The sequence below is a fragment of the Cydia amplana genome, chromosome 6 (genome assembly GCF_948474715.1).
Source record: "Cydia amplana chromosome 6, ilCydAmpl1.1, whole genome shotgun sequence".
NCBI classification, from domain to species: Eukaryota; Metazoa; Arthropoda; class Insecta; order Lepidoptera; family Tortricidae; genus Cydia; species Cydia amplana.
This window is the reverse complement of record NC_086074.1, coordinates 17,837,231-17,864,866: the sequence shown is the minus strand read 5'-3', so window position 1 is coordinate 17,864,866 and position 27,636 is coordinate 17,837,231. Positions and strand designations below refer to the sequence as shown.

The 27,636-nt window shown below is 36.9% G+C and overlaps 3 protein-coding genes and 1 non-coding gene across 8 annotated transcripts in view; 3 read left to right on the top strand and 1 right to left on the bottom strand.

The window, feature by feature from the left end:
• Positions 1–27,636, top strand: part of LOC134648992 (uncharacterized) — a 561,268-nt gene that overhangs the window by 45,963 nt on the left and 487,669 nt on the right. The gene's annotated exons all lie outside the window — the stretch shown is intronic.
• The window catches only part of LOC134648995 (23 kDa integral membrane protein-like), a 349,619-nt gene that overhangs the window by 82,302 nt on the left and 239,681 nt on the right, over positions 1–27,636 (top strand). The window lies entirely within an intron of this gene.
• LOC134648991 (uncharacterized) lies at positions 8,052–12,020 on the bottom strand. Of its 2 annotated transcripts, none has more exons than XM_063503664.1 (2): positions 10,445–12,020; positions 8,052–8,638 (listed from the first exon to the last, which is right to left on the bottom strand). In XM_063503664.1, exon 1 carries the CDS (start codon positions 11,536–11,538, stop codon positions 10,450–10,452), a length of 1,089 nt encoding a protein of 362 aa, XP_063359734.1. In that variant the 5' UTR covers positions 11,539–12,020; the 3' UTR covers positions 8,052–8,638; positions 10,445–10,449. The 2 variants fall into 2 exon arrangements, with proteins under 2 accessions (XP_063359734.1, XP_063359735.1); XM_063503665.1 differs by lacking the exon at positions 8,052–8,638 and having other exon boundaries at positions 10,450–11,405; positions 11,660–12,020.
• On the top strand, positions 25,305–25,376 carry Trnad-guc (transfer RNA aspartic acid (anticodon GUC)). The gene has a single exon. It is a non-coding gene; the product is annotated as a tRNA-Asp (tRNA).

Here is a 27,636-nt window from a genome sequence, read left to right as displayed (position 1 = left end):
GAATGATAATAATATGTAATAAATAAATAGAATACCTCCGCTAAACGTATGTATCGTGTTACCGGGCGTCGGTAACATAGTGAGGTGAGTTTTCACTTCTATCGGCACTCCCGGAGTGCAACCGTTGTTGCTTGTTTTTATACATACCTCGGCCCGCTAATTTGTTTGCGTAGAAATCGTAAAAAGCTTTTAACCTTATTTCATCCCGTAACGGAGTTGATTTTTGGAAAATCAACCCCTAAAGGGATGAAAATAGCATAGTATATGTTTCACTAGGTTCTTCTGTTTACATTACAGTTTAGAATATGCACTGTGCCTCAGTATATTTTTATTAAGTACATAATACCCAACACGACTGTTCTGTTTGAATTATTATTTACTTATTTAATCTAAAAAGAAAACGTATAATGAGTGAGCTTTGAAGAGTGTCTTTGTGCCAATTGTGACAAAATATTCAGGTCAAAATACAATTGCAAACACAGAGATAAAGTTGACAAAATATAAGTGATTAAAGATCTAGTTCTGTGACCGAATAGTTGTTGAGTTCCACTACTTTGAACTCTTCGAAGTAGGTAATGAGAGAAAATATAGCAATTAAAACTTTGTCATTGTATGCGGGCAGCTAAGTAATCTTAATTAATGTTTTAATGTTAAGAATGGTGCTAATAGCTAATAACACCAAGCTTACTTACATTAAATTACGTGAGTAAATGACTCTATTGCATTGGAGTACCTACTCGTAATACTCGTATAAGTTTCATACTAATTCTAATTGTTTTGCCCTTTCCTAGGCTGAATTTAGTCTAGGCCGTGGGGCCAAAATGGGGTCCAGGCATGAAAATGTGCCAAGACAAATGCAATTTAGATTTAGTAAAAAAAAGTTCAAAATGAAACGGAATTAGAGACCTTTTTAACTAGTTTTTATGGTGCAGGTTAATCATCAGACCCTTTATTCAGAATTATCTAGAACAAAACATGATGTAAACCCGAATTGATACGATACCAATTACCTCACAGCACTCGTAAAATAATAATAAAACTTCACTGAAATGCCTCGACACGCCATATTGGAACGCAGCCAACATGTTGGATTTTAATGCACTCCTTACCCAATATAAATTGATCTGCATTGCTCCTAACAACCCCCATTTCCTGACCTAATTTCTCCTATCACAGGCAAAGAGGGAGCTCCTTTCAAAATGGCCGAACATAGGAGTTCTAATTTCAAATAACTTATTCAAAAACGAAAGAGCGACAGATGACCATGTAGAGTAATCAACTTTGAGACATATTTGGAAGAGGTTAAGATTCAATTTGCATTGTAGTAATTTGTTGAGTTGTTGTGTTTTAGTTTTGGAGATTTTGACGTGTTGCCGGTGATTCCAAATAATTGAAACTGGCAAGTTTGTAGCGATAGTGTATAAAGTTAGGAAGAAATAGCTTTTTAAAGATTTGTTAGCCATAGTCAATGTAGAGTAGTTTCCGTGTTTAATATAAGCTTCATATTTATCTGCCAAATGTCCAGGCATAGGTATCGAGTAACGAGGCCGCACAGGCACATAATAACTAATAAATAATAGTATTATGACCAGTGCTCGGAATAGGTAGTGCCTATTTACCTAAACTTCAGATGAGGACCTAACTAAGAGTGGTTACAACCACCAAAAAATATTATTTATTAATATTGTTCGCGGGATTTCCCGGGATTCATAAGAGTACCTAATCGACATATAATCAGACTCGGCGTCAAATTATTAGTAAAATTCAATAGTTTAATTCAGAAAAATGCGTGTCGTGACATATAACGTACTGTGTAGAAAATCGATCAAAAATGTAATGTGTATGTGTGTAACGAGGTAATTGAAATAAAAACTGGTTATCATATGTTTCAAACATTTAATGTATACAAATTTGTACTAAATAAACAAATCAACGTAACCATTCAAACTATCGGCATTAAACAATTGGCATTTAGTTAATAATTTGACCCCGAGTCTGAGTATATGTCGATTAGGTACTCTTATGAATCCCGGGAAATCCTGCGAACAATAATAATAAATAATATTTTTTGGTGGTTGTAACCACTCTTAGTTAGGTCCTCCTCTGAAGTTTAGGTAAATAGGCACTACCTGCACCGAGCACTGATTATGACATTTATGACACAGGACTACTAAAACATAAGAATAATAATATAAAGATAGACTCACAATGTAAATATAGTCCGTCAACCAAATCTTGTCAGTAGCAATGTAAAGCAAACTAAAGTAGGGCAACACTCAAAGAGCAGTATTGCGCTAAGAAAAGCAGCAATGTACATCGAACCAAATTTTTTTTTTTTCCGCTGAGCGCGCCCTGCGTACGTCAATTCAAATTGTCACTCGCGGTTTATTGAAAAAATTTGAAACATGGACGGACAATTTAAAAGCGATGTTAAAACAATGTTAATCAAAATGATGAACAAATTTGAAGATATCAAAAAACAACTCCCTAACGTAGTGCTTATATTCTCTTTGTTCCCTATCTATGTCTTCTAAAGTTTACTAAAATAAAATCATATCAAAATGCAGATAATTAGATAGTGCATATATTTGTTATTTACAATATAATATGCCACTTGTTAATGAAAATTAGTGTACTCTTCTGGATGAATATGACATACCTGTGTAATTTTTTTGATTGGTATATATTGTACAATAGGATTACATATTAAAAATAAAACAACTGATATGTGGGTGTTTATTTAATTTAAAGGTAAATAAGATAAGGGTCACTTTAGCTTACACTATAATTCAGGTCATTAATTGAAAAAATATAATGAAGTTACCAATGTTACCGGGTCACTACAACCAAGCATAATACTCTGTATATAAATAGTCACAACTGATTGCTGAAAATATTAGACATGTGGGCCTATGGACGGTTTCCAGGACACAATTTATGGTCTTGTTTGGATAGATTTAGGCATACGTTTTAATTTTATTTATGTCTTTTAACCCTAAAACAAAAAAACTGAACATAATCTTAAAAGTTCGAAAGAGTTCTTCCAGTATGTACTTGTCATAACCTCAATTTTTAGTAATGTTTACCATCAACGAGCATGATTGTACATTGTAGGCCCCTTAGCTTTGCTTATTCTTATTTAATGTATTGGTATTTAATGGTGACAGCAGAAATATCTCTTGAAACAGAAACGATTCAGAATGAAAACCAAATGAAAACAAATAAGGTGACGGCTGTCATTCACGATCCACATTCCACAGATAAAACACAGATGACACGCATTTTGGAATTATTCGAACACAGTGTTGCTAACCCGCGATTTTTCAAATTTGCCGCCTTTTACTACTGACAAGATTTGGTTGACGGACTTTATATAGTTTGTCAAAGGATGTCTTATTTCAAACATAGACAGAGAGAATTACTGTCTTTGTCTTGTTACTAACACCCAAAAGAAAAGGATGAGTATAGTTTTTAGGGTTCCGTACCCAAAGGGTAAAAACGGGACCCTAGTACTAAGACTCCGCTGTCCGTCCGTCCGTCCGTCCGTCCGTCTGTCACCAGGCTGTATCTCACGAACCGTGATAGCTACAGTTGAAATTTTCACACATGATGTATTTCTGTTGCCGCTATAACAACAAATACTAAAAACAGAATAAAATAAAGATTTAAGTGGGGCTCCCATACAACAAACGTGATTTTTAACCGAAGTTAAGCAACGTCGGGCGTGGTCAGTACTTGGATGGGTGACCGTTTTTTTGCTTGTGTTTTTTTCTTTGTTTTGCTCTATTTTTTGTTGATGGTGCGGAACCCTCCATGCGTGAGTCCGACTCGCACTTGGCCGGTTTTTAGGGTTCCGTAGCCAAATGGCAAAAAACGGAACCCTTATAGATTCGTCATGTCTGTCTGTCTGTCTGTCTGTCTGTCTGTCTGTCTGTCTGTCTGTCTGTCTGTCTGTCTGTCTGTCTGTCTGTCCGTCTGTCTGTCCGTCCGTATGTCACAGCCACTTTTCTCTGAAACTATAAGAACTATACTGTTGAAACTTGGTAAGTAGATGTATTCTGTGAACTGCATTAAGATTTTCACACAAAAATAGAAAAAAAACAATAAATTTTTGGGGTTCCCCATACTTCGAACTGAAACTCAAAAAAATTTTTTTTTCATCAAACCCGTGGGGGTATCTATGGATAGGTCTTCAAAAATGATATTGAGGTTTCTAATATCATTTTTTTCTAAACTAAATAGTTTGCGCGAGAGACACTTCCAAAGTGGTAAAATGTGTGTCCCCCCCCCTGTAACTTCTAAAATAAGAGAATGATAAAACTAAAAAAAATATATGATGTACTACCATGTAAACTTCCACCGAAAATTGGTTTGAACGAGATCTAGCAAGTAGTTTTTTTTTAATACGTCATAAATCGCCTAAATACGGAACCCTTCATGGGCGAGTCCGACTCGCACTTGGCCGCTTTTTTTTGTTCTTATTTACTGACAATTTGGTTTGAGCAACTATATTATAGAATACCTAATTACCGCTGTCTGATGTACAAGACCTCATCTATACTTACAAACTTATGTATTACTTATAGGTACCTACCTACATATAAGGTACTTTAAACTTACATGTGTTTTATTTATTTACATATTCTAAGCTTAATACAAAATTAATTTTCATATTTAACTAAGTTTTTATTATTGGGAGGGTCCCTCCCTTTATACCTCGAATATAATTTTGTTTAGTATACCTACACGGGTTTTTTTTTCTATAATAGGTACCTACTGCCGTATTCGAACTTCAAGATATTCACAAGAGACGACACGTACTAGATGCATTCTAGATACGTTATAGTTTAGATTTCAACTAGTTCTCTTTTGCAGCGCAATTCGGGCAACCAATGTCACTTTTACGTTAGATAGAGTTAGATATCTAATAGATGTGAATTAGATCTCTAAGCCATATCTTGTGGAAATCGTTCAAGAGTATCTCCAGAATCGCGGAAATGTCAAATTTGACAGGTTAGATCTTAAACATATCGTTATCGTATCTTGGCGATGTCTAAAAGATATCCGAATCGAGCTCCTAGTTAAGAATTGAACCAAACTGGTTGCCACGTGTTTTGAAGAATACCGAAAAAAGTAGAGACACATGTTAGCTATCGAATAAACAGAAAAATAACACAGAAAAACTGCAGAACTCATGTTTTCAAGTGTCCCACGTGTACAAAAATCGGACTCTACCGAAATCACTATCACTACATACTCGTAGTATAAAGCAAAGTCGCTTCCCGCTGTCTGTCTGTCTGTATGCCTAGATCTTAAACTACGCAACGGATTTTGATGCGGTTTTTTTAATAGATAGAGTGATTCAAGAGGAAGGTTTGTGTAATTTGTTAACACGTGCGAAGCCGGGGCGGGTTGCTAGTTATAACAAAAAAAAACTATACTATCCGTCTACAGACTTGAACACAACAACGTGTCGGAACTTATTCTAAACGTCGTAAGACTCATATGTGTCGTTTCCAAGCAAAATATCCCACTTTGCCACTTGCCATAAGGACGTTTTGACAGGTTATTCGTATTAGATACAAGCAAATCTCGTCCTTATGGTATGCAACAAGTGGGACCTTTGATTAGAATTCGACACATGTTTTCATAGAAATTTAATAAAATGACATTTCCACATTTCGTCATTGCAAATGCCATGCCGAGTTAGCTTAGTCCGGTTCTAGCTGAAAAAAAAGCTAATGGTTAGTTATTTTAGTTAAGCAAGCACGTTTTGAATAGTTTATCAAACAATTTAATCAATCTTAGTGAGCCAGTTAAACTGCATTATAATGGAAATATTATTGTAATTTATTCACAACCTTGGCAAATAAGGCCTTACGTATAGTTCGTTTTACTAGACATTGCCAAATATACACTACGCATACCAACGGAATTCGCGAACGTATACCTACCAATAATTTATCAATAGTTGACTATCACATTCATCACGCTTTACTAAGGGCTCGATTCGGATTTTGAAATAGACATCTATTAGATATCTTTTAGACATCACCAAGATACGATAACGATATGTTTAAGATCTAACCTGTCAAATTTGACATTTCCCCGATTCTGGAGATACTCTTGAACGGTTTCCACAAGACATGATTTTAGAGATCCAATAGGGATGATGACACATGTTGAATTTTTTAACAAAATCTAGTAAAATAGATAGCAAATGAGCAATTTATCACAATAATGTGGTTATTAAAAAGATATATGGAAATAATAAAAAAATACAGCACCTGAAAGTTTCTAAATTTTTTTTTTTAAACTTTCATAAACGAATTAATAATAATAATATAAGAGAAGAGAGAATAAATAAATAAAGAGAATAATATAATATAATATATTTTTTATTCAAGCAATATGGCTCATAAGGCTGTGAAACGTAAAAAACTTACAATTACAATTAAAATTAAAAGTAAAAGACAAATTAAAATACAAAATTGCTTAATTTAAGGTATTTGTTGAGGCCTAGGCTCCTTTCTAGTGGTGCAGGGATGCCTAAGAGGATCTTCAATGAAGATTTGTTATTTTAACTTATGTACAGAGATTTATTTGTAAAATAAAATTATTTTAATACAGTAGTACAACTACAAGTACAGTTTGTCGTTTCAACGTATTTTGGAAGATTGCCGTTGGCTGCTGGCGGCGGACGTTATATACGCATCCGATCGTTGACGATCTTCGAATTTCGGAGGCAATCGGCCGTCCGTGACGTCACGTAGGATGCGTTCTGAACAGTATTACCTACTAAAATATAATTGATTTGAGGGAAACATGTCAAAAAATAAAATATTAAAAATAATAAAATAAAATATTAATAATAATTAAGTAAGGATATCATTCGATTCCTCACATTTTATCCAAAAAAAGATTGTATAGCAACTATATACAATAAACGCAATATTTCACCGACAAAAATGCAGTTTTCTAGTTTTGTTCATACTTCAAGATGCGATCTCAGTGACCTTCATAGTTCATATTGTAGCATACTCTATAAACGCACCTATAGATGATCAAACGAACTTCTCGAGCGAAGTTCGATCACTATTATATGAGTCGTTTCATTCGAAGATATAACATTTACCAGGTAGTCCTTTAAACCTACAGGCGACTTTTGCACTATATTAAGAGACAGTCATTTGACTATTGAACTGATTTTTAGTTCGTTCATTCGTTCCCCTACCCTTCCCGTTCGTTCCACCATCATAGCTGCTCATTATCTTTAGAGAAAATGCAAAACTTTAAAATTTGGGGTCATATTAGGGTGGGAAGGGTTATTATATCTTCGAATGAAACGACTCATATAATAGTGATCGAACTTCGCTCGAGAAGTTCGTTTGATCATCTATTATATTTCGTTCGTTTCATTCTTCAGATATAACATTTACCAGGTAGATGTTTAGAGTCTTAAAGTTTTGCTTAGGTGGAATGAAACTATAGATAGGTTCAAAATCGTATTTTTATTTAATTTTTCGACGTGACCCTATTAGTCAGTCATCTAATATTAACATTTATTCGTATTAATAAATCATCTAATTATGATCAATAATCTTATTATCTAAGGATTGTCACTTGTACTCGGCAAGCAAACAGATCTCGCAAAGAGTCCTTCATCCGATAGTGGCCTATTATAGAACCGCGCAAACGACGTGGACGCCGCGGTCCAGCCCGCGGTGCGGCGGATAGTGTCGACGCTGACGCCGGCGCGGCTCGCGGCCGACGTGGCGGCGTGGCGCGCACTGTGCGCGCTAAACACTCTTATGTCAATGCCACTTTCCGACAAAACATTTTTAATCCATCTGCTGATGGTCTGAGAAGTTGCAGGCCTATGTGGAGGTTTGTATGTCAATAACAAATTTCCTATACTATCAATTCTCTTATTTTTTGTTACAAAAATATAATCTCTGAGAGTTGTAGCAGGGCATATAGACACGTTATCTTTAAAATATAAATATGGAAGGAAGAGAACGGGTTGTTCTCGTCCGGCAGCTGATGTTTTAATTGTGTCAGTAATTCCAATTTTGACACCGTTTGGGGAAATAACAATATTTTCGATTTTTATAAGCGCTAATGTTTGAACCCTATGCGCTGTGCATATAGCCAGTAATGTCACTATTTTTTTCGACAGTTTTTCCAGGCTTATGCTTGTATTGGGATACCAGTGAGAAACACGGTTTAAAACGACCTGTGGGTCCCATGTATGGTTATACTTGGGACCGTTCGGTCTTTGTTTGTACGCACCTTTTAGGAGGCGTTTCACGCAATCGTCCGAACCGATATTGTCTCCCAATAACAAGGATAAGGCTGAACGGTGACTATTCAGTGTGCCGTATGCACAATTTTTATTAAATTGTTCTGTTAAAAAAGACAATATTGACGATTTCGGGGGATTTAAAATTTCAATAGAATTAACGGTGCAAAATTGCCACCAGAGCTTATATGTAACTTCGTATTGCTGTAATGTTTTGTCAGAGAGTGATGCCATCATCAGTGTTATAGCCTCTGGTGGGGAGCCTCTTCGACTGAAGGACTGTTGCAGAGCTTCGCGACCCCCAGGGTAAGCCCCTTGTGTAGGGGATGGCAGTCCCTGTAATGGGAATGAAGCAAGTTTTTATTCGGGTTGAGAAACATTATCTCCGAACTAAGGAGGCTCCGCATTAGGGGGAACCACGGTTGCGATGGCCAATAAGGGAACACTAGGATTCCGTTTGCTTGATCGTCTACGATCTTTCTAAGGCATTTTAAAATTAACGAAAAAGGGGGAAAGGCGTAGAAATATTTTTCACCCCAGTTAATCGTAAATGCATCGACCGCTATCGCATCTGGGTCGGGTTTCCATGAAACGAAATTTTGGCATTTGGCATTGGAACGAGAAGCGAATAAATCTATTGTTGGTTTACCAAACCGTTGTACTATAGATTCAAACGCTCTGTCTGACAGTTCCCATTCGGTATCAGGGTTAACTATTTTTCTAGACTCTGGATCCGCAATGTTTTCTTTTGTATTTATATATGATGCGAAGATCAATATATTTCGCTTCTCGCACCATTGCCAAATTGTACGCGACAAATCGTTTAGGTGTGGAAACTGTATGCCCCCCATGCGGTTTATATAACTTATGGCGGTCGTGTTATCAACTCGCAACAAAATTGCACAATTAGTCATATTTTTTAGCAAAGCTCTTTAATCCAAGGTAAACAGCCAGCAATTCCAAATAATTTATATGAGAGTCCCGTTCCGAAGATTTCCACATGCCATTAACCTTATTTTTCCCACAAACCGCACCCCAACCGGAGTTGGATGCGTCACTGTAAATTTCGAGTTGAAAACTAGGATATCTCATGTAATTATTTGATGTTATAATATTGTTTAACCACCAGTTAAGATCGTCCAATATGGAACAAGAAGGTTTCATTTTGGCATCAAAATTATCGTTATTTTTTAATAACTCGAGATATTTTAGCCTTTCTAAGGTTTTCGTATAAACCCAACCATATTTAACAGCGGGACAGGCTGACACTAAAACTCCGATGAGTTGTGAAAAGTCTCGAATGGTACATTTAGGCAGCCCTAGGAATTTACGAACCAATTGTGTAATTTTATTTCGTTTATCATCAGGTAAGGCAATGGTCAAATTTTGGGTGTGAAAGTTAAACCCTAAAAATTTACAAGTTTGTTCCGGATGTAAGGAACTCTTATCGTAATTGATAACAAATCCTAAACATTGCAATAGCTCTGAGGTTTCCTTAACATTATTTAGACATTCTTGAAAGGTATCTCCTATGCACAGAATATCGTCCAAATAAATGACAGACTTAAAGCCTCGAGATCTCAAATTAGATACGACTTCTTTCATTATCTTTGTGAATACTCTAGGAGCTACAGATAAACCATACGGCATTGATGTAAATTCGTATGTCAGATTATTAAATTGAAATCTCAAGTACTTTCTGTCATTTATATTTATAGGTATGAGCAAATATGCTTCTGTCAAATCTATTGAGGCTAAAAAACCATTTTGAGGAATGAGTTTTAAGGCCGTGCGATAATCCTCCATCTTGAAATGACAGGGAGCAATAAATTTATTGAGACCTTTTAAATTTAGGATAAAACGCTTTCCTCCGTTAGGTTTTGGGGCAAGAAAAACCTTAGATATATATTGGTTTTTGACTTTAGGGCACTCAGATATGGCTCCTAAATCTAACAGCTTTTGTATAGCTAATTTCATGTCAGCTACTTCACTTTGTTCGAGCGTGTTTGATGGAACAAATGTTTGTTTTACGTCCGAGTTAAATGGGATTGAGTAGCCATATCTGACCCAATCTAAAACCATGTCATTCGATGTTATTTTTAGCCAACAGTTATAAAAATGACTTATTCGGCCGGCATGTACCTGCGTTACGGTGCCTGGGCACGTGTCTTGGTCGCAGGGGGTGTCTTGGCCGGTTGTGGAGCTGGAAACGTCCGACGGGTGTAATTCGTCTGCCTGCGAGCACCTCTCCGCCCCCCCCTGTTCGACGCGTAACGAGGGGGCGCTGACCAGTTTCCCGAGTACGACGCTCGACTTGTCGACGGCTGAGCAGGCGCGGGTTTCTTTGGGGACGTTTTCTTGATTTGGAGACCTTGTTTTTCAATGGTCTTCGCTGCCTTGATTTTCTCGGACAATTTATTACTAAACAGGGTATCATCACGTTCTGTGTCTTGAATAACTTGCAAGAACGTCTTATCGAGACTAGGTGTGATGAGTTTAATGCGGCTTTGAGTAGATGACGAATGAAGGTCACACAGAATACGGCAGCCGTTGCTGAGGTGTTTCATAGCTTCGATTCCGTTGGAATCTACACATTTAATTAGAATATCCATGGCCCTGTTGACGGCAGCGATCCCGTGGCCGAGTTGTTGCTGCGCTGCAGCCAGGTTTTTATCTCGATTACGGACCATATCGGGTACGGCTGCTGAAATCTCCACGTTTAATTTTGGTGCTTGTAGCAATCGACAATTGTCGGGAACCAAATAGTCTTTTCGGATTTTATCTTTGGCTTCATTTGTCATACCTTTTTTGAGTAACGGTAACCAAAGTTTCGATAAATTATCGTGGATTTTTTCGCCATACTCGGGGGTATCCTCGGTCGATTCCCCGAGAGCCAGCAGCATGTCCGGGTCGAGCTCGGGTTGAGCTGACGACATGAGTAAATCTGCCTGATTTTCAGGTGCAGGAATCTCGTTATTATGGTCCGGTATCGATACATCACTATTATGTTCCAGTACGGGATTTTCGATGTTTAGCTGTGGTTCCTGTATAATAGGATCATGAGCCGGCACGGAACCATCTGGATTTTGTTCCATTACAACATCTAAAACAAAAAAGAAGTGATTATTACATTTTATGAAAAATATTTTCTCTTGGGGGTAGGTTGAGAAAATATTTGTGTCGCAGAGTAACGCGCATCTACTGAAGATTGCGCGCATTGTTCTGCTTATTTGCATCGTTGGAGACTCGCGGTCAACCCCGATGGTTATATGATCATAGTTAGAGACTCGCAGTCAATCCCTATGTCGGCTCATTTTAATCACTTCTTAACACTAAATAATAAAACAAACAACTTACCTTCATCTTCCGATGAAGACGAATCATAAATGATCCTGTATCGTCTTTTATGATCTTCAAGACGTTTAATTTTTTCACGGTAATATTTTAACTTGTCTTTAGCTGTGCGCTTCGACATTTTTGTAGGTAATAATGTCGTAGCCGAGGAGCTAAAGGGCGCGTGCGCTCGTCGCCGTGCACGAAAAAAGAATGAGCAGCTATGATGGTGGAACGAACGGGAAGGGTAGGGGAACGAATGAACGAACTAAAAATCAGTTCAATAGTCAAATGACTGTCTCTTAATATAGTGCAAAAGTCGCCTGTAGGTTTAAAGGACTACCTGGTAAATGTTATATCTGAAGAATGAAACGAACGAAATATAATCATAACATCCTTTGTAAATACAACGTGCTGTCAAACCTTACCAAGTGTCACTGTGACAGCTCCCCCTTGCTATATTTCCTTGATACACTACACAACTCGCTCTATTATAATATTAATAATATTGTGCATATCTCTAAGTAGATGTTAATAATAAATACCCGAAGACTTTCTACTTTCGTTTTATTGAAGATCATACATGGCGCAGCCGAAAAGGAGTCAAATTCAGGAAGATTAAACTGGATTAGATAAGGTAACCTACAAATCGCTACTGAGCACATTTTCTTCGAACAAAGAAATGGATACTTAACAGCTAAATGGCTGAAGACTTCTAATATTAATTATGAAATCTAAAAAAACCATTGAAGAAACAAGTGAAGATTTTAACAAAATGTCTGCCGTCGAATATAAAATGCCCGTGGGGCTCAATTTAGAAGATATTGAAAACTGCTGGCCGCAGTGGCAACGTTTCAAGCTATCTTTTCGCAACTTCGTGCTGGCGGCGGGGTTAGAAAGAATATCAGAAACAAGAAAAGCAGCAATACTTATTAACTGCGTTGGCCACGAAGCGCAAGAATTATATTTTAATGTCCTTAAAGTGGAAGGTAAGGACAAGCTGGAGGAGGTGATTGAAGTTTTCGACGACTACTTCAAGCCGAAACAAAATGAAATTATAAACAGATACAATCTTAACAAGCGGAACCAAGAAGAGGGAGAAACATTCGATGCTTTTTACACAGCAATAAGAAAAGTAGCGGAGAACTGCAACTTCGGGGACCAGAAAGAGAAGATGCTTCGGGACAAGATTGTTATTGGTGTTCGGGAGCAACGTATCCAACAGAAGCTACTGGAAATCAAGGATCTCACTTTGGAGAAGGCCATCGACATCTGCAGGTCTGCGGAGCTGTCCAGAGAATTTGTGAAGACCCTCAACAACCCGGAGGTGCATGCAGTTCACACTGGCCGGGCAACACAGCAGCAGCAGCAGTCCAATAAAGCTAAGTATTTCAGTAATCATAAAAAGACTATGTCTCAAAATGTTAATATGGAGGGTCGTTATAATAGATGGTTTTATAACTGCAGAAAGTGTAACACCGAGCATGGTCCTAAACAGTGTCCTGCTTATGGTAAGACTTGCTCGAGCTGTAACAAGTTAAATCATTTCAGTGTGGGTTGCACTTTCAATAAGAAACGGGTTGATAACATTAATAACAATGACAGCGAAGAGGCCTGTAACAATGTTCATGACTTATGACTGGCAAATAATATCACTTATGAGGTTTATTCCATAGATTTGGGTAAAAATGATTGGACTGAGACACTCAGAGTAGAAAATAAAAAAGTAAGTTTCAAATGTGACACCGGAGCCCAAATTATTGTGATTAGTATGAGGGATTTTAAGAAAATTGTCAATGATGATAACAATTTTAAAATATCTGAGACAAGAGTAAAAATTAAAGTCTTCGGGGGGGGAAAATTGTTCCCAGTAGGTAAAGTCACAATGAAAGTTTTTTCTAATGCAGTTAAAATTGATGAAGTCATGACTGACTTTTTAATTGTTAAAGAAAGTGTCAGACCAATCTTAGGATTAGCCTCATTAGTAAAACTGAAGTTATTGAATAATACTTGAGACTGATCACGCTGCCACTAATACTTCAAAGACTGATTTGGTAACTAATAATAATAGTAAAAACTGTATAATTAATAAAAACATCGAACTATTTCAGGGTGTTGGCGAGTTCAAAACGCCACTGCAACTGCGCATTCGACCGGACGCTGAGCCTGTGGTGAGACCTCCACGGCGGGTACCCAACTCCCTGAAGCCGCGCCTCGCGGACAAACTGGCGGCTCTGGTGAAGCATAAAGTCATAGCCAAGGTAGACCACCCTAAAAGTTTTGTTAGCAATTTAGTCATAGTTGAAAAGAAGAATGGTTCACTTAGAATTTGTTTAGACCCAAAGGACTTGAATCAAGTGCTAATAAGAGAGCACCATTTAATACCAACCTTAGATGAGATTGTGGCAAAATTAAATAATAAGAAGATATTTTCTGTGCTGGATCTATCAGATGGGTTTTATAATATTAAATTAACAGACAGTTCAAGTGACTTATGTACTTTTAATAGCCCGTTTGGCTGTTACAAATTTCTAAGGTGTCCCTTCGGGATCTCTGTAGCTCCTGAGGTATTCCAAAAATATAGCGAAACTGCCTTTGGAGACATCCCCGGAGTTATTGTTTATTGTGATGACCTCTTAATATGTGCTGACACCGAGCAGGAACATGATGCAATATTAGACAAGGTATTTAGTAGAGCCAGAGAAAACAATGTTCGCTTCAATAAAGAGAAATTTCAATATAAATTAAAGCAAGTAAAGTATTTTGGCCATATTTTTTCAGAACAAGGCATGCAAATTGATCCAGATAGAGTCAGTGCTATAGTTAATATGAAAAGTCCTAATAATAAAAAAGAACTTCAAATTTTTCTCGGAATGGTCAATTATTTAAGAAAATTTATTCCACACCTGGCTAATATTGCAGCACCATTACAATTGTTATTGAAAAAAGATGTTGAATGGCTTTGGACGGAAATTCATGAAGATGTATATACTAATATTAAAAATAAAATCAGTACAGCTCCGGTCCTTCAAAATTTTGATGATAATTTGCCCATAACTATACAGTGCGACGCATCCAAAGATGGCCTTGGATGTTGTATGCTTCAAAATGGCAAACCAGTTTGTTTCGCTTCACGAAGTTTAACATCGGCTGAGCGTAACTTTTCACAGATTGAAAAAGAACTCTTAAGTGTAACCTGGTCTACACGTAAGTTTCATTACTTCATATATGGACGTAAAGTGACAATACTTAATGATCACAAACCCCTAGAAAGTTTACTTAAGAAACATCTTCATGAAATACCGTCGCCAAGGTTACAAAGATTGAAACTAAAACTATTAAGATATGACATAGAATTTAAATATTTACAAGGTAAATTTATGTACATTGCGGACTTACTATCACGCTCTTATCAATTGTCACCAGACACCGATGAGTCTTACATGTATGAGGTGATACATTGCATGGGCTTAGCGCACAATTTAGAATGCTCTGAGGAACAAAAAACAGTATTAATAAATGAAAGTTCCAACGATAACGAATTACAGATATTAAGAAATTTCATAAATAATGGCTGGCCCACTCATAACAAGGATATTCCTGATGGTCTACATAGTTACCATAAATTAAGAGGTGAACTGACTATAGATAAGAATTTAATATTCTTTAATAATCGATTAATTGTTCCTAAAACTTTGAGACAGTCATTCTGGTATGTATCCTCCCGCCTTGGTTGTCTATGATGTTCGATCACGTTGACAATGTCTTGTGTTAGAAAATATATTCTTTTGTCCTGACTAGAATCTAGAGTTTTATTCATGTTTATTTGAGGATTATTTCCATACATTTCACATGGCGACGATGACTATCGGCACGTTAAGTGCATTTGAACCCAAAACGCAACAATGGGAAATATTCTGTAACAAGGTAAAACAGTTCATTTTGTTAAATGGAATAGATTCAGAGGACAAGAAACGGGCCGTATTATTGACTCATCTATCCGACGAAGCTTATCTTTTGCTCCGTAATTTACTTCATCCTAAGGTGGTAGAAAGTTCTACATTTGATGAGTTGATAGAAGCATTAAATAAACATCTGACTCCGAAACGTGCAACATTTGCGGACCTTAGTAAGTTCTATAACGCAATGCAAGCGGAGGCAGAAAGCGTGGAGGATTGGGCAGCGCGGCTGCGAGGCTTGGCTGTACACTGTGACTTTGCATCTTCTCTCGATAAGGTGTACCGCGACCGCTTCGTTCTCGGACTGAGACCAGGAAAGGTAAGAGATCGCGTGTGTGAACAAGATGCGGCGAAACTTACATTCGCCAAGGCCTTAGAAGTAGCGCAACAGACAGTGGTCGCGAGTCAGGCGCGCGCAACTACAGCTTGCGCTACGTCAACCGCTACTACAGTAATCAAGGAGGAACCCTTGTTGTGGACGCGCGCTACTCGAACTGGTGCGTCGGAGAAGGTACACAAGAAAGAAGACCGTTGCGCAGTCTGTGGCATGAAGAGCCACGCGGCCGAGACATGTCGGTACAAAAACTACCGCTGCCAAAGGTGCAAGGAGAAGGGCCATCTATTGAAAATGTGTAGTTCCAAGATTAAGTCCATTAACAATATTAATGTGGGGACAACCTCAAGTTCTGATGAAGCGGATTCAATTAGTAATTGTAAAGAATGTCAACTTTTTAACTTAAGGTCAGTTAATAACGAACCATTCCTAGTTCCTATTATTCTTGATGACAATGTTAACCTTACCATGGAAATTGACTCTGGGTCAGGCACGAATGTAATGTCAAGCGAGCTGTATTTCAAACATTTTTCACACAAGAAACTTGTTAAAACAAATGTTAAAATGTGCTTTTACAACGGACATAAAATTTCGCCTTTAGGCCATTTTCACACACAAGCCAAATTTGAAGGGCGGTCACGAAATATTCGATTCTTTGTTGTCAAAAATGGCGGTTCCCCGTTACTTGGGCGAGAGTTTATGTCCACATTTGATATGACTATAACGTCTAAAACAATTAAAACCTTACATGAAGGACACATCGGTGTGACAAAAATGAAGCAACTTGCGAGGAATTTATATTTTTGGCCACATATTGACTCGCATATTGAAGAATATGTTAAGCGTTGCTTTCCTTGTCAAACTTTTCAAAACAACAATGTTAAAGAGCCACTACTGTCGCAACATACCTTGCTTACCATTTTATAAAATAGCTATTGATATTATGGATTTTAAAACAAAGAATTATTTAATAATTTACGACTACTATTCAAAATGGTTAGACATCAAAAAGATAACAAATAAAAGCTCCAAGTCCATAATTGATGCGCTGATGGATATTTTTTCTAATTTTGGAATTCCAGCTGAAGTAGTATCTGACCATGTTCCATTTGACTCGAAGGAGTGTAGGGACTTTGCACAGGAGTGGGGATTTAAGTTCACATATACAAGTCCCAGGTATCCCCAATCGAACGGTATGGCGGAAAAGGGTGTTCAGATTGCGAAAAAAATGCTTTACAAATGTTTAGAAGATAAAAGTGATTACAGATTAGCTTTACTAAAATATAGGGCTTCACCCACATCTGGCACCAATGTCACTCCTAGTGAACTATTAATGAATAGAAATTTAAAAACAAAGTTACTAGTTACTTCACAGTATTTACAACCAAAGACTATCACAAATGTAGAAAATATATTTAGTAAAACTAGAAATAGTAATGTAATAAATTATAATAAGAGATCTAGAAATAAGCAACCATTTGTTGTGGGTCAAGATGTTTGGTGGAAGAAAGATATTAATAAAAATGTATGGTTACAGGGTAACATAACCAATTGTAATGGCATGAGGTCGTATGATCTCATAGATAAAAATAATGTTAAATATACGAGAACATCGTATCATATAAGGCCGGCATGATTACTTGATGTTTCACCAGATCAGCCAAACAGTCACAGGGTTGGTCGAATGCGCAGTTCTAAGTTGTGTGTAATTAGTATAGTCTGTAAGGATATTATCTTAAGTCTCACTAGCTTAATAGATAGCAAATGTCTTCGTTTTAAGGGGAGGAGAAAAACCAATGTATAATATTCTAAAACTTAAGTAATTGGAAATTGTAAACTTATTTTCGTTGAAAAGGGAAAGATGTAGCATACTCTATAAACGCACCTATCATAACATCCTTTGTAAATACAACGTGCTGTCAAACCTTACCAAGTGTCACTGTGACAGCTCCCCCTTGCTATATTTCCTTGATACACTACACAACTCGCTCTATTATAATATTAATAATATTGTGCATATCTCTAAGTAGATGTTAATAATAAATACCCGAAGACTTTCTACTTTCGTTTTATTGAAGATCATACACATATAGCGTTTTGTTCTGGGCGTTTCGCGAGTGAAGTACGACGGTCGGACTTTGACTATCATTTCTGACTTTTGTATTGCTTTAATGCAATGGGTCCCATATAGAAATTTGATCCTAAAAACAAACCTGATTGATTGATACCATAAATGAAAATTTGTCATCTAGCCTATTGAAATCTGAATACAGATATCTAACTCTATCTAACGTAAAAGTGACATTGGTTGCCCGAATTGCGCTGCAAAAGAGAACTAGTTGATATCTAAACTATAACGTATCTAGAATGGATCTAGTACGTGTCGTCTCTTGTGAATATCTTGAAGTTCGAATATGGCAGTAACATAGGAACATACAGTTAGACCAACAAAAGTCTGCAGCGATTTTGATAGCCTACGCAGTGCAATAGTGTTATTTACACGTCATAAATTCATAGAAGATTGACGTTTAAAATGACACTTGCACTGCGTGGGCTATCAAAATCGCTGCAGACTTTTCTCAGTCTGACTCTACAAATCAACGTCAATTTTGAAGAAAATATAATACGGTATGGGTTACAAAAGTTTGGGAACCGGTGTCTTTTCTGTAGACATTACGACGATGTAGATACATTTTTCTAAGACATTTATCATACATCTTTTAAGAGCTAGAAGGTTTTAAATTAGACTTTAAAGTCCGTAAATTTTATTATGTCCACAGGAAAGACGCATAACCTTAACTAATACCTACTAATAAAACATTTCAAAAATTTCTTGGCTCGGAAAACATATAAAAACTCAAATATGCGCGTTTCCCCAGAGATAAGACCTAGCTAGCTCGATTTTGCGCCCCCGAAAACCCCCATTATACCTAGCAAACATCGAAATCTTTAGAACCGATTCCGAGATCCCCTAAATAGATAATTATGTATAATAAATATATATAGGTACAATAATTGCTCGTTTAAAGGTATAAGATAAAATAAGATAGAGCTAAAAAGAAGTTACCTAGTCGAACAAACAGGAATCGTAAACCTAAACCTGTGTAAATATTTATAATTGACACAGTGTGGTCGAATTTCTTCTCTTCTCAAATAGAACGGAAAAGTGTCGTAAGCTTTAGCAAACAGAGATTTCCCAACTCCTGTATTATTTGGGCCAAACAAATTTATTTCAGTCTCATAGTCGAAACTATTTTTAAATGTTTATGAGTGACTGTCCAAATAACGTTCAACTAAAGGCATAGACTAAATATATGTAGGTGTGTGTGTAAACAAATAAACTGTTTATGTGTGGGAGTGTAACGGTTACGCGCCTAAAAGGAAATTTTAAAATTGTAATTGAATTGTGTTTGTGATGTGTTGGTTTAGAGAGTTAACAGTCTTTTGTTATACTATTCACGTTTTGTTTACACGAAACACTAGATGAGATGAGAGTTTGAAAGATTTAAAACCTTCGCGATATTTTCAAATACTTACACGTGTGAAAGTGTATCTGATCTGATATAACGATTAAACGAGCAATTCTTGTATAAATATTTATTTATTTATTTATATGTACCTATATATATTTCGGGGATCTCGGAAACGGCTCTAACGATTTCGATGAAATTTACTATATAGGGGTTTTTGGGGGCGAAAAATCGATCTAGCTAGGTATTATCTCTGGGAAAACGCGCATTTTTGAGTTTTTATATATTATGTATTCCGAGCAAAGCTCGGTCTCCCAGATATTCTGATATAACGATTAAAATCTATACCGTGAAGTTTCAACTTCCTTCCTGTTTAAAAAGAAAAAAAAAATAGCTACAAATTGTACTTAATTTAGGGAAAACTATCCAACCCTCATACCTATCAATAAATTTTTACTTTTTGACAAAAAGGATATTTTTGAGATTGATTATTTTTGCTAAATGACGTCCAATTAAGTAAAATAATTACACAGGTTTACGACTTCTGCCTCTTTGTTGACTAACTTATTTCTGAGATTTATGCCTAGATAGGTCAGGGATTTACAACATTTTTTCCGCCGAGATTGGCCGTATATTAAAGGGTAACATAGACGACAGGATAATTTCATCGCATCCGTTACATAACAATACGCAATTCGCGATCTAACGCCCGGAGACTCAGAACAGGTCTCATCTAGGCTGCGTTGCCTCACCACTTACCTAACTTGGCGTACCAAGTTCAACTAACGTTTGATGGAATTCATTAGGGGCCCGATTCGGATTTTGAAATAGACATCTATAAGATATCTTTTAGTCATCACCAAGATACGATAACGATATGTTTATAGGTATCTAACCTGTCAAATTTGACATTTGCGCGATTCTGGAGATACTCTTGAACGATTTTCACAAGATATGGCTTAGAGATCTAATTCACATCTATTAGATATCTAACTCTATCTAACATAAAAGTGACATTAGTTGCCCGAATTGCGCTGCAAAAGAGAACTAGTTGAAATCTAAACTATAACGTATCTAGAATAGATCTAGTACGTGTCGTCTCTTGTGTATATCTTGAAGTTCGAATACGGCAGTAGGTCTAGTGTGAAGTGGTTTCAAGATTCTAAAATAAGATTAAACGGGCTCATTTAGACGGGGCGAGAACTCGCATGCGAGTTTGATTACATTGCGTTGTTTGATCGGTCGGCTGAATTGATGTCACCTCATTGGCCCGAAATGTAACTAAAATCGTATACGAGTTCGCGCGCCGTCTAGCCCAAGACTGGAAAGTTTTGTGTTTTTACAAGATTATTGCAGTTTTGTTTATGATTTTGTCACACAAAAGTTTAGCCATTAGCATTATCCAAATGAGATTAAATTTACATTGATTGTAAATTCAAATCGGCGTCAGGTTATAAAAGCAGTAAAACAAACAATGTTTTCTACTTTCTACAACTGCAATAGGGTATTTGACTACTAGTCAAATCTGTTTCTTTTTTCGAACTGTCAAAACGATTTTTGCTATAATGGAATTTACGAGGGGTGTTCAAAATATTCTCGGTATGAGAATGAAAACAAACAAGTACGAAAAGTTTGATATTTTTATTTTTCAATATACTCCCCCCTATGTTCATACACTTAAAAGATCGATCAATTATTTTTTTTAATCCTGCATAAAAATATTTTTTATCTTTGGTGTAAAAATGCTCCTCCACTGCCGCCTTCAATGCTTCATCATCGGAAAATTTATTTCCACGCAGATCCTTTTTAAGATTGGGGAACAAAAAGAAGTCGCTGGGGGCTAAGTCCGGACTATACGGTGGGTGAGTAACAGTTTCAAACCCACATTCAACAATAGCTGCCTTGGCAATATGAGCAGTATGGACGGGGGCGTTGTCATGCAGAAGCATAACACCTTTGGTTAACTTTCCTCGCCTCTTTTCTTTGATTGCATCCTTTAATTGACGTAGAATGTTAGCGTAGTACTGTCCTGTGATATTTACACCTTTTTCTTTATAATCGATCAGTAATACTCCTTCACAATCCCAAAATATCGTGGCCATGACCTTGCCAGCTGAAGGGATGACCTTGAACTTCTTGGGATGAGCTGAACCCTTAATGTGCCACTGCATGGACTCTTGTTTACTCTCTGGGTCATAATGATGAACCCAGGTTTCATCTCCAGTAACTATTCTTTGCAGCACCTCATCAGGATTTTCACCGCACAGGTCAATAAAATCGGAACAACAAGCTACACGCATGTCTTTTTGAAGCCGAGTCAGCATTCGCGGAACCCATCTTGCACTTACTTTTGACATATTAAGATGGTCATGGATAATATCATGTACGGTACCAATAGAGAGATTGGTTACTTGTGCTATAGATTTTACCTTCACTCGACCATCTTCCAATATAAGTTTTTCCACTTTATCAATATTTTCTTGTGAAGTAGCTACTACAGGCCGGCCAGGTCTAGGGTCGTCTTCAACACTCTCCCTTCCACGTTTAAACTCGCTTGACCACTTTTGAATGGTAGATAAGGAAGGAGCAGACTCACGGTAAACACAATCCATTTCCTCTTTTATGGTTTTTTGATTTTTACCCTGTTTTGTCAAGAATTTTATCACGCATCGATGTTCTAATTTAGTTAACATTGTCAATTCCCACATGATGTTCATGTTTGTTCAGCAATTGCAGAAAAACAAAAGAACATCTCGGTTTGAATTATACTTTTTTTTAATGTCAATGAATAAACCTTAGCGGCCAGTAACGAAAGAAATTTTAGAAGAGGTTGTAAGATATCAATACCGAGAATATTTTGAACGCCCCTCGTATATGAAACACTAGCATGTGACGTCACAATTAAATAACCTACCTCCTACCTACCTATTATTTATAGTTTTATACGGGTTTTAAAATAGAAATTGTGACTAAAAATACTGCTGTCAACGTTTCTCTATTAATAATCTGGTGGTTTATTTCATGCGTGGCATAAAATACCTAATTTATTTTAAATAGGTACATTCAAATACTCTATTTGGTCATCCTTTTGCACTTCCGTGAAATTGCAACGTGTTCCACTTTACGATCCTTACCCACATTCCCCTAAGGAATAGTGGTAGTGAAATATTCACCTATAAAAGTGAATGTTTTATCTCCTTTACAACCTTCAATGTAAATGTCATTCTCTCAAGAGATAAACGTTTTGTAGAAACTCTTTGGCATTTTCTATTACAAAACATTTGGCGGCCGATTGGCGTATTTGCAAAACTTGTTTTGCAATTGTCAGAAACTTCGCAAGAGAATTATCGGTTTTTTTCCGATATATGTAATAAAGTTTTTTTTAAATAATACAATGATGGTGGCAAACAGGAATACGGCCCGCCCGATGGTAAGCGGTAACCGTAGCCCATGGATGCCTGTGTCGTCAGCAACAGGTCAGGTGCGACAAAAGTAAAACATCACTGTTGCTGACATGTTTTACAATTGTCGCACCTGTCACCGTGGTGAAATTGGGGCCTGATCAGCCGAAAGGTATTAAAAAGTATCGTTTTCGGGATTGGCCCATAATAAACGTAGCTCAGTGTATGAATTGGGTTTCATAAGCCAAATTTTATTGTCTTCATTCATAAGCCGGAACAATACCCTTGCCATCGTTACGTAGCCAGCCTTGGCATTGGCACCGCGCGGCGGCGTGCCAAATCTGTAGACTAGTCGGTGCCAAATACGGTGCCAGGCAGGTGGAAATTTTTAGCCGGATATAGGAAAATGAGAAGACCGTTAGTTTTGTGTGTTTAGTGTTTGTGTATGTTTAAAGTTCCAAATTGGATTTTGTACTTGTACAGTCGCCATCTGATATATCGGAGTGGTCAAAGCGTTCACAAATATCTGAACACGCCTCTATTTTCAAGGCGTTAGAGTGCGTGTTCAGATATTGTTAACACCTTGGCCGCCCCGATATATCCGATAGCGACTGTTACATGTTAGAGTTTTAATTTTTACCTAGCGACCCGCCCCGGCTACGCGCGGGTTAACAAATCACTACATAATATAAAACAAAGTCTAAAGTCTCTTCGCGCTGTCTGATTTTTATGCCGGAACCGAAACTTCGGCTTCGGGACACTTAGGTATGAAAAAACTAGTTTCCGGCCGAAGTGTTCGGTAGGTTTTTGGCCGAACGGAACCATCGGCCGAATCTTGATTTTTATGTCAAAACCTGCCGAAACAGAAACTTCAGTCTGACGTTAATATACGACTTTTACTCTATTATAATACACAAGTCACACAAGTGCATACAACGGTTATTTCCCAGTATTGACATGTCAGTTGTCATGCATTCGGTACTGCACAAAGACTTATTTATTCCCAATGCGTCTTTCGGAGCACTAAAATTGTTCGTGTAATGAATAAAACAAGGTTTTTCTACATGTTTGACATACAATTATCGCCTGCATTTGGGTGTTGGGAAAAATGTAAAGCCTCACCAGGAATATATGATCGCGCGCCATGTTGTGGAATTTCACTGGAACTAAGTTTGTCATACTATACTTAACTGTCACCCTATACATGAGAATGACAGCGCCCTCTTGACAATCCATACTATAATATTATAAATGCGAAAGTGTGTCTGTCTGTCTGTCTGTCTATCTGTTTACCTCTTCACGCTTAAACCGCTGAACCGATTTAGTTGAAATTTGGTATGGAGATAGTTTGAGTCCCGGCGAAGGACATAGGGTAGTTTTTATCCCAAAAATCTCCCTTTAAGGGGGTGAAAAGGGGGTGGAAGTTTGTATGGGGAATCGTTAAAAAGCAGATGGGTAAAAATAAGCTACCCAAATTACTAACTCCACGCAGACGAAGTCGCGGGCAAAAGCTAGTGATCATATATTACTGGTCAGGCTTTAGATAGGAAGAATATTAAAAAGATGACGCTTGCTATGTTGTTCAAGACGTTATTTGTAAAAAGTTAACATTAGATAGACAACAAACATGTCTCATTGGATCCAGCGTCCGCTTGGCAACTAATCCCATGAAATGGCGTAGGCACCAGTTTTTAAGAAAGCGACTGCCATACGGCCTTCTAAGTTACATAGAGTTCAACAAAGTCAATTGGGTAACATACTGTTTACGTATTTTTTACCAAAACGACTTATCGTATTGCAATAAATCAGTGCCGCCTGCGCACGCCGATGTCTCCTCAATGAGTTTCATTCTCTATATTTATAGACCAATTTCATCTCTAGTGTAGTAACTGCAATATTTATGTCATTTGAAATAGAACCTTGATCTTAAGCAATAAAGTATAATTTTAAATGTTTGTTTATAGATCAATTTCAGCTGTGATGTCGTGAGCAATATCTATGTCATTCAAAATAGGACCTAGATACAGTGTAATAAAGTATATTTTTGAATGGTGACTCTGAATGTGCTTTGTTTTGAGATTTGAGAGCTGCAACGGAATTCTGAGCGTATAGAAGTTTGTTTACCAAGAAGGGCGTTTATAGAGACGCAAGGGAATTGCGAAGTGCAAACATTACTCACTTGGCTATAATGGCTATATTCATAGGTGTTAAATATCTCATAGCATAGGTATAAAAAAAACTGTACGTACATACATATTACTTACGAGTATATATTTTTATTTAATTAGATATCACTATCAGCAAATTTAATTACGTTTGTATAGAAAATATGTATAATTTTATCTTATCTTATTTATTATATAAGATAATTTAGATAATATAACAGGTTAACAAACTTGATCGTTCACTAATTTGAGTAAAAAATTAATTCACAATTACAATTTACAAATAAGTTAGCGTTTATATTGTTAGCATATAGTCGATAATTTCAACAAGATGTTCAAGTCTTCGGTAGTATAGTGGTAAGTATCCCCGCCTGTCACGCGGGAGACCGGGGTTCGATTCCCCGCCGGAGAGGTCTTTTTTATTTTTTTTAATACACGCTGGCACTCTTCAAGTGATGTATTTTTTTATGTCAATGTTTTTTTTTAGTTCTATATTCATGTATTAGTAAGACTTGCGCAATACGCGGACACGGGCAGTTCTGGCTCAGTGAAGTTGTTGTTTATAGTCTGTAAATCAGCTTGTGAAATGTGCAGGATATTTTAGGATGATGGCTGCCTGTTCCCGTTGTTGGTAAACTTACGATACGGTTTTGGTAAGTAAACGGTAAAAATAAACAAATAAGTGATGTACCTAAATTGGGTCTCTATTGTTTCCCAAAAAGTTTTAAGTCATACTAATTTGTCCGCATTTGTCGTTAGTCATAATTTGTTTGATTTAGAAACACGTAACTTTTAAGGATTGCCATAAAACAAACCTAACCTAACCTATCTATAGGATAACTTTACGAATATCCTGAAAAGTTAACGGTTTCAGTTTTAGGACTAATGCTAATATGACAAACAATACATTGTGACTTAAAACTTTATGTGAAACAAAGGGACCCCACCTAAATTGTACTTATCTTAAAATACTAAGACAATTACACCTCACATTGTCTTGATTGTCTCCTAAAAGGATCTCCACAACGCTCGATCATGTACTGTTTTCATTTCTAATCATAATCTAGTGAAACTAGATCATCGGTCTATCTTGTTCGAAAGGACCCTGACCCCCAAAGTTCCCCACAATATGTGTTGTGTAAGCCTTCAGGCTTACCTATGTGGATGAATAAATAAAGGAATAGTTACAATAAATCGGAAACTAGGTAGGTCAAGAAAAGTCATGAAAACTAAATTCGTTTTCGTTTAATTATTTACTTAATGAAATTATTTACGATCATTGATTTTGAGCGAAAATCAAAAACAAAAATCTTCTGTCAATTTTATCATCTTCGCGCATCACGTAATAAATTAATCTAATTAGACCAACTGAAAAATATTCAATAAAGGAATAGGTACTGGTACGGCTTAAAGCTGCAAAAACTTTTCGCTTAACAAACCATTTCCACATTCCACGTTCCGTTTTAGAAAATGTACACAATACCAACCCATCCGTCGCAAGTCGCAACAGCTTTAATTAATGGCTGTTTGTCTGTTTCATTCGCTAGTCAGAATTTGATACACCTCTCACCTATTTCATAGAACAAACGGAAACAAGTGATAAACAAGTCAGTACGTATCTCTTGGTTATAACTAAACCTTATTGTATAAACCATAAGGTTCACCTTTGGCTAAGCGTGTTCCTGTAGAACTCGACACAATTCTTTGATTTTTAATAAACTTTATTCCAACGAGTTAAGGTCTTATGAATGGTCACGTGGGTGAGTATTTATCGCTAGCTTCCGTTCGTATTGTTCGGCTTTGGCAAGCTTCCATGCTGCAGTTGCAATATGATGTCACTGTTGTTTAGGTTTTAATGTTACGTGTAGACGTTCCGAACAGACATCGGAGATTCGAAGAAGACATGTCAACGTTCTAAAGGGATTTCTCATTTCGTCGGAATCTATGGTTTGATTATTTTAATCTTTGGAGGATCCTAATAACATCTAATCCTCCTCCTCCTCCTAATATAATTCTAATACCTAACACTAAAATGGTTAATAATGGTTGATATGCCTGTAATCTGTAATATTTAATGACATCATTTGCCGACAGCTTTATTTCCTAAAAGTTTGCCGGTCCCGATATCGTGCTAAACGTGAATTGCAGTTTAATTTTTTGAGCCAAATCCATCCAAAATCTTAGCGTAAGTACTTTTTCATGGAATGGATGGAAATTAATATGTTAAATATTCTTAATCTCATAGACTTGCCTAATTTAAAAAAATAATAATTTTACGTAGGGATGCCCCTACCTCCCTACCTCTCGGTCAATAGATCGATACACGTGCCGCGCCTTTTACAACTTTTTAAGTTGCGTTCCGTTTCTCCGCGTATTTGTTTAGCTGCCACTTAAACGAGATTACAAATTATACCCTGTACTTTTTATACACGCATTATGATCTCTTATTTTTGAAAACATCCATAGATTTAAAATATCAGCTCCCAAATTTCAAAAAGTCGTTAGATTATCCCCTAAATATCCAATAAAAAGTCCTAGTCGAATGGGCACGCGCCATCTCGGTCGATCCACGTGCCGTTTTACAACTTTTTAATTTACGTTCCGTTTCCCCGTGTTTATGTTTGTGTTATTTGTCCAGTGCCACTTAAACGAGTTTATGGATCGACCGTGGA

Bases quoted from the DNA above. Each gene is read 5' to 3' on its own strand.
- LOC134648991 (XM_063503664.1), bottom strand. From the start codon at position 11,538: ATGCAAATAAGCAGAACAATGCGCGCAATCTTCAGTAGATGCGCGTTA.